Source organism: Mesoplodon mirus, assembly GCF_964341445.2.
Source record: "Mesoplodon mirus genome assembly, chromosome: 13".
Taxonomy (NCBI): Eukaryota; Metazoa; Chordata; class Mammalia; order Artiodactyla; family Ziphiidae; genus Mesoplodon; species Mesoplodon mirus.
The window spans coordinates 1,828,907-1,837,125 of NC_138989.1; the positions used below are offsets into that span (position 1 = coordinate 1,828,907).

Consider the following 8,219-nt stretch of genomic DNA (forward strand, 5'->3'; position numbering starts at 1 on the left):
TCAATAGCTCTCCTGTATTCAAATAATAATTCTAAAAAACAGAAGAAAGTTCTCATTTATAAATGCAGCCAAGACATTTAAGAACAAAATAAGAACTATACAACATTCTCATGAAGAAAACAATAAAATCATGCTAATGGATATAAAAGAACCCTTGAAAAAATGAAGGACTTAACCTATTCTTGATTTAAAAAACTCAAAAATCATAAAAATATCTACTAAAGATGCTCAGCTTTGTTAATTATTAGAGAGATGTCAATCAAAACTACAATGAGGTACCACCTCATACCGGTCAGAATGGCCATCATCAAAAAGCCTACAAATAATAAATGCTGGAGAGGGTGTGGAGAAAAGGGAACCCTTCTACACTGTTGGTGGGAATGTAAATTGGTGCAACCACTACAGAAATCAGTATGGAGCTTCCTTAAAAATCTAAAAATAGATTTACCAAATGATCCAGCGATCCCACTCCTGGTTATATATCTGGAGAAAACTGTAATTTGAAAAGATACATGCACCCCAGTGTTCATTGCAGCACTATTTACAATGGCCAGGACATGGAAGCAAACTAGGTGTCCATCAACAGATGAATGGATAAAGAAGATGTGATACACACACACACATACACACACACACACACACACACACAATGGAATACTACTCAGCCATAAAAAAGAATGAAATAATGTCATTTGCAGCAACATGGATGGACCTAGAGATTATCATACTAAGTGAACTGTCAGAAAGAGAAAGACAAATATCATATGATATTACTTGTATGTGGAATCTAAAAAAATGACACAAATGAACTTATCTATGAAACAGAAACAGACTCACCGACCTAGAGAACAGACTTGTAGTTGCCAAGGGGGAGGGGGAGGGGGGGAGGGAAGGATTGGGAGTTTGGGATAAGCAGATGCAAACTATTATACATAGAATGGATAAACAACGAGGTCCTATTGTACAGCACAGCGAACTCTATTCAATATCCTGTGATAAACCATAATAGAAAAGAATATGTAAAAGATTATATATGTATAACTGAATCACTTTGCTGTACAGCAGAAACTAACATAACACACACTGTAAATCAACTATACTTCAATAAAATAATTTTTTTCAAAATCAGTTCTTCAGCAATAATTTCTCATCCATACTTAATGCTTTGTTGATCCAGTTTGGTGAGAGAGAGGGGGAGAGAGGGAGAGAGGGGTATCAATATTCAAAAAGAAAAGTTAATAAAACCTTTAATTTTTCCTTTTCAGCTTTTATTCCAGATTTCCCCATTCCATCCCTTCCCTGTCACTTACTCTGTGTGTCAGTAAAGGGAAGCCCTCACCCCTTGAATCTGTGTAGGGCAATACGTGTCCACTGATTTTATTCAACAGAAATCTACACCACACGGAGGAAAATTGGTCCCTGCCAATTTGGGCAGATCTTGGACCCCTGCTGCCTGGCCCATGACACACCAAGCTCATTCCACAGTGGGACTCGCCTGCTGTCCCCCCTGCTCTTCTCTCGCTGTGCATAACCGACTCTGTCATTCAAGCCTCTGCCCTCAGGACACCCCCTCCAAGAGGCCTGCCCTGATCACCCCTCATCACCACCACTATCCACTCTTTCTCCCAATGCTTTGTTTTGTCTTCTCATGGGGCTTACACTATAATTTGAAAGTTTTTGTTGTTAGTATATTTGTTTGTTGTCTGTCTCCTATACCAGGCTCTTAGTGACTTGAGTGCAGAGAATTTGTTCTATTTGCACCTTAGCCCCGTGTCTAAAACACAGCCTGGTGTATGTGTGTGTGTGTGTGCATGTGTGTGTGTATGTGTGTGTGTGCGTGCACGTGTGTATGTCAGAAATCGAGGTTTTTGCATTTGAACTCTCCCCCAAATTTTAATGTTAGCAATTAATTCTTAAAAAACCGATATAGGGCCTCCCTGGTGGCGCAGTGGTTGAGAGTCCGCCTGCCGATGCAGGGGATACGGGTTCGTGCCCCGGTCTGGGAGGATCCCATATGCCGCGGAGCGGCTGGGCCCGTGAGCCATGGCCGCTGGGCCTGCGCGTCCGGAGCCTGTGCTTCGCAACGGGAGAGGCCACAACAGTGAGAGGCCCGCATACCGCAAAAAAAAAAAAAAAAAAAAAAAAACGATATAGGTGGAATGAATGAAGAAATTGCAATAATGAATAAATAAAAGAATAAACCTAGAAAGACTATGTAATTCTGATGCTCCCCAATTTCTAAATGCCAAATTTCCATTCGTTCAATAGTGTATAAACATTATTTTTAAAAATTATATCATAAACACTTTTGCGTTTGCACTAGGACGATGAAGAATGAAGTTCCTACCGTGACCTAGTGACTCTGAGGGTCCTTTATAGACGCTACAACATGATGTTGCTGACGGATGTTAATTAGACTTACTGTGCTGACCATTGCACGATATGTACAAACACCAAACCATGATGCTGTACACCTGAAACTCATTATTAATTTTACATGCCAATTATGTCTCAATTAAAAAATAAAAATAGAGCTTCCCTGGTGGCACAGTGGTTGGGAGTCCGCCTGCCGATGCAGGGGACGCGGGTTCGTGCCCTGGTCCGGGAAGATCCCACATGCCGCGGAGCGGCTGGGCCCGTGAGCCATGGCCGCTGAGCTTGCATGTCCGGAGCCTGTGCTCCGCAACGGGAGAGGCCACAAGAGTGAGAGGCCCGCGTACCGCAAATAAATAAATAAATAAATAAATAAATAAATAAATAAAAATAAACAAAGGGAACAAACAATTGATTCACACAGCGAAAAAAATCCCTACATAACTATGGGAATTATAATTACTACAATCACCTGTGTTAGCCTCCTTGCCATCTAAATGGGGCCAATGAGGTGAGCTGCCCCCATCTCCTGGAAATAGAACCAGCCACGCTGTGTACCCCAGGGCCAGGAAACTTCTGGATAATGACATGGCTTATTAAGAACCCTCATTCCAAAAGTTATCTGTAAAAGGCATGTTTATAAACTTTTTTCAAGTGATGTGCAATTTCTTGGCCGTTGCCATTTATGGATTTAGATTTATCCACCATCACAGCTTCCTAGCACTGCCCTCGGGGCCAGAGCAAGAAATCGGGCAGGCTGGGGCCAGAGAAAAGGATCCAGGTGTGGGATGGAGTCCCCAGTTTCCCCTCTCTGGGCCTCACCTCCATCAACTCTCAAATCGGGAGATGGGCTAGAATAGCCCCTGGTGGTCCTTCCAACAGCATGCTATAGTCTGGCACAAAATGACAGTCCACAGTCACAAAACACACAAGTGCTCAAAATGATTTGAAGTTCTTTTTCCATTACTGATGAAACTAAATACCTATCTATGCGGTAGAGATAAAGACCAGGAAAATCTCGAGTTACCTGGGCTAGTATAGAGAGGCAAGGCAGAAAACGAAGCCAAAACCCCCAGCTGAGTGTTAAAATCATGCAGGCTGGCTGTCATCAGGGACTCAGCTCACCAGACAACCAGCAAATCTTCAACTGACAGTGCATCACCCAGCCAACAGGTATTTACTAAGCACCTATTATTTGTAAGGCACAGGGCTGGGTACCATACCGAGAAAACAGGAAACGCTTACTAGTCCTCCTAGAACCTTAGAAAGGAAGCTTTGGTGTGGGCGCCCTTCCGGACACTAGGGGTCCAGCCTCTACTGGGGACCCCAGCTCACCGAACATCCCGTGCATACGTCCCCCACTGGGCTGCCCACGCTGTTTTCATCTTCAACAACCTCTGTATGAGTCTGACCACCCCCAGCTGCCTCCAAATTTGTGAGTCCTTAGTTACCACGATGTCTTATTAGCGCTGGGACCTTGGGCAGAGCATTTACTCTTGGGAAGAAACACTTCCTCACCTGGAGGCTGACAAAGCGGCTTCAGAGCACTGGGGGGACTGTATGGGATCTACGTAAAAGCACCCAGTACACCATCATATTGGCATTTTTATTTACCGCTTCGTGCTCCTTAGAATAAAATGCTACAATTTATGTAGCCTTTCCCACACTGATGGGTATTCAGGGTGTTTCCAAATTTCTTCCCATTGGGAACAGGGTCTCTGCATGTTCAGTGTGTGCCTAGGCGGATGCCCTTGGGTGGAAGTCCTGGGAATCAGGTTTCCTCCACTGCGGCTCACCTCAGGATGTGGCAGGCTTCAGAGGTCAGAAGCAGAAATGCATCAGGCCTCCCAGGTGCTGATGGTGCACAGATGACAGGGGTCAGACTTTTCAGCAGGAAAGGGGGTTGAGTAGGAAGAGAAGACAAAATAAAAGGACTGGAGGAGGAGGGAGAGGAAGAAAATACGGGAGAGAGGATGACAGGAAAGAAAAGGCGAGAGAAGGAGGGAAACAAGGAAGGAGGGAAGAGGGGAAGGAGAGGAAGCAATAGGGTTTCGTCCATAGGGTATAAAAAATAAACAGAGCGGGCCTCCCTGGTGGCGCAGTGGTTGGGAGTCCGCCTGCCGATGCAGGGGATACGGGTTCATGCCCCGGTCCGGGAGGATCCCATATGCCGCGGAGCGGCTGGGCCCGTGAGCCATGGCTGCTGAGCCTGCGCATCCGGAGCCTGTGCTCCGCAACGGGAGAGGCCACAACAGTGGGAGGCCCGCATACCGCAAAAAAAAAAAAAAAAAAAAAAAAAAACAGAGCGGCATGGACATATATACACTACCAAACGTGAGGTAGATAGCTAGTGGGAAGCAGCCGCATAGCACAGGGAGATCAACTCGGTGCTTTGTGACCGCCTGGAGGGGTGGGATAGGGAGGGTGGGAGGGAGACGCAAAAGGGAGGGGATATGGGAACATATGTATATGTATAACTGATTAAATTTGTTATAAAGCAAAAAAATAAAATAAAATAAAATCTAATAAAATAAAATAAAATAAACAGAAAAACACCTCGTTGTTCAATAAATATCAGCCTGCATCTTTATTCTAAAAAGGAAGGAAGGCGGGAGGAAGAAAAGGAAATAAAGATTTAAAAATGTGGGGTGACCAAGGAGGGAGAGGGGGTGGGATGAACTGGGAGATTGGGATTGGCATATCAATATGACATATCGATTGATATATGTATAAAATAGATAAGTAATGAGAACCTACTGCAGAGCACAGGGAACGCTACTCAGTGCTCTGTGGTGACCTACAGGGGAAGGAAATCCAAAAAGGAGGGGCTATGTGTATACAGATAGCTGATTCACTTTGCTGTACAGCAGAAACTGACACCACGTTGTAAAGCAACTACACTCCAATAAAAAGTAATACAATTTTTTTAATTAAAATAAAATTAAACAGTGGGGTAGGGAGGGGCTTCCCTGGTGGGGCAGTGGTTGAGAGTCCGCCTGCCGATGCAGGGGACACGGGTTCGTGCCCCGGTCCGGGAAGGTCCCACATGCCGCGGAGCGGCTGGGCCCGTGAGCCATGGCCGCTGAGCCTGCGCGTCTGGAGCCTGTGCTCCACAACGGGAGAGGCCACGACAGTGAGAGGCCCTCGTACCACAAAAAAAAAAAAAAAAAAAACAGAAAGTGGGGTGGGGAGAACTAGAAGAAAGAGAGACTGCTGGAGACGGGAGGGTTGAACAAGGAGGAGCCTCTCGCAGCTGCTGACGCGGCAGCTTAAGACCCCAGCTCCCTGCACCCCAGCCTTCCACCCGGGCCTCGGGGCACATTGCTCCTTTGTGGTAACATTTCTATGATTGTCAGTTTTATTATTATTTCTCGGAGGTAGTTAGTTGATCAAGAAATGTTTTTTCTACCCTAAGTTAGGATGCAAGAGCCGCAGTTTCTCTACGGAACCAAGACTGAGTTCAAGCCACACCTTGAAGCTAAGGGTCAAGGATGCCAGTGGACCTGGGTGGAACCGGGGGGCCGCAGTGTGGCCAAGGGACCCCACGGCAAACACCCTACAGCTTCCCTTCCCACGCTGACTGCGGCCGGGGTCCTGGGGCTGCCTTGTCGCCTTCCTGGCCACACACATCTCTCCTGGGAAGCCAGTGTGAGCCGTCAGCTGTGGTAGCGCCAGGGCACCAACAGCCTCCGTTGGAGGCGACGCTAGGTGATCTATTTATCCCCAAATCCTTCTTTCAGCGTTTTGGCTAAGGAAGGGGGAGCCTGTGGAAGTTCACCGCCCTCACACCCTTTTCAACGAAAGATTGAACTTAAACATGCGGATGAAAGAGACACGGCAGCCCCTGTACCACTGAGACGGCAGGCGGAGGTGGCAGTGATGGCAGGGTGGGCTCCAGCACCCACCGCGACGGCCGCGTCCCTCCAAAGGGGACAGAGTTCCACCCCTCGTCTACCTGCACCCAGCACGGCTCTGGTGCTCCCACCAGACCGGAGCCGTCTCCTGGGAGCTGGCTTCCCACCTGGATGGGGCCGGGGATGCTGCGCCCGCCATCTCTGGTGGGTCGTGGAGTTGGCAGGGCTGCCCGTGACAATAATCGTGGCCAGAGGCATGCTCACCCCCAGGCCGGGGTTGTCCTCCGGGCTCCCAAGCAAGGACTTGGGGACGTTAGTGTAGGGTCCCCTCTACCACGCGCATGCCAGCCGAGCAGCAAACGGGAACAAGGGCCGACAAAGCGAATTCCCGTCACCGTCACGCAGGCCTCCCCCTCTGGGAAAGGGCGAGGGAAGTTTTCACATCCCCTCTATCCTCCCCCAGGAAAGCCTCAGGGGGGTGCTTCCAGACTGAGGACTCAGGGGGGCAAAGGAAAAGCGGACCCAGCCGGATGGGCGAGGGGTTTCCTCAGAGGGAATGGAGGACTCTAGCTCCCATCGGAGAGATGGGGACAGAATGGGGCAGTGCGGGGAAGAGGGCGGGGATGCTCTAAGTCAGCTCAAGTGAGTCTGTGCTGGAGACACAGGATGTAAGTAAAAAACAGAAGATGCTTCACCGGTGAACACCCCCATGTCCTGAATGCCCCAGAACCAGAAGCATCCAGGCGCGGAGAGACCTGCTTCCCCAAGATGGAGGTGGAGGATGATGAGTGACCCCCGGGACAAGGTGCCAGGACAGCTGGCGGGGCCAGAGGAGCCCAAGAAGGGCCTCTCGCCCACAGCCTTAGAGACAAACAAGCGAACTGCTTCCAGACCCCGGGCTGGGCAGGGAGAGCAGGTAGTGAGCAGACCAGGAGGGAAGCTGCCTTACTTACCTGGATGGGCGTGTGACCTGGTGTCGGCTCCGTGCACCTGCACACAAAACACCACATTGTAAGACATGCAGGGAACCTCCCGGCGAGTCCCACCTCGGCGAGCACCACCTGGGGACATTACCTGGAAATCACAATAAAATAACAGCAGCCAGGAGTGCCAGCAGCAAAGAGGCAGAAGCTTCCTCATGGTGTTTTCGGAGGTGAGAACGTGATCCAAGCAGAATTCCTGAGGGTCTGTGACAAAGTGGCGCCTTTAACTTTCACTCCCTTGGGAAAGGGACATTTTCACAGGTTCCAGAAAGAAGAAAACCTTCTGTTTCCCTAGAGTTTGTGAACTGCACAGAGTTAAGGCAGAGGGTCGTGAGAGTTAACGGGTGTTTCGTCTTCGTCTCCAGACTCAAGGGTCTTCGGTGATCGATAAACACATGGGAACGATCAGACCGGCACGGGGACGCAGGGAGGAGAAAGGCAGCTTCTGATCACAGCTCCCGAGAAGTAATCCAGGGCTGCGGCTGCAGTGCCGAGGCTCGGGGAGTGATCGTGGGTCCCTCCCGGTTTTCTGTTTCTGTCAAGAGTCTTCAGTGGTATCCACCCAGGTTCGGAGTTGGAAGTTTCTCTTTTTCCTGGAAGTGGGAGGAATTGTGTCTGGAACTCCCTCAGGCTCCTGGGCTGGTGCGTTGCTGCCCGAGTCCTCTGGTGTGACTCAGGCTTACACCTCGTCCTTCTGTCTGTCCCGCAGCACTTGGGGTGGAGAGAGTGAGGGATGTAAGGCTCTCTCCTCAAACTTGGTTCTGTTCTGCTTCTCTATTTATATCCCGCGGCTGCTGTGTCCTTCCTGGGTCCTAACACCAGCCTGTTAAGAACCACTGGGAATTGCCTTCAGGGTCTGAGGTTCAGAAGCAGAGCAGACAGACACGGGGTGTGTACGTACGTCAGCTACCTTCCACCAGCGCCTCGGAGCCAGTGTAAATATGCGTAAGTACAAAACGTACAGCAGACCGTAAACTCTGTTTAGAGCGGAGCCTTGTTTGCCCAGAGA

General features: G+C 49.0%; 1 protein-coding gene across 2 annotated transcripts in view; it reads right to left on the minus strand.

Annotated features, from left to right (window-relative positions):
• Nucleotides 1-7,993, minus strand: part of ADGRD1 (adhesion G protein-coupled receptor D1) — a 145,125-nt gene extending 137,132 nt beyond the window's left edge. For both annotated transcript variants that reach the window (XM_082640016.1, XM_082640017.1), the window contains exons 1-2: nt 7,302-7,993; nt 7,181-7,217 (exon numbers count right to left, since the gene is read on the minus strand). In XM_082640016.1, coding sequence (XP_082496142.1) covers nt 7,181-7,217; nt 7,302-7,367 — 103 coding nt within the window. In that variant the 5' untranslated portion in view covers nt 7,368-7,993. The remainder of the gene's footprint in view (nt 1-7,180; nt 7,218-7,301) is intronic.
• Between the last annotated feature and the right edge of the window lie 226 nt (nt 7,994-8,219).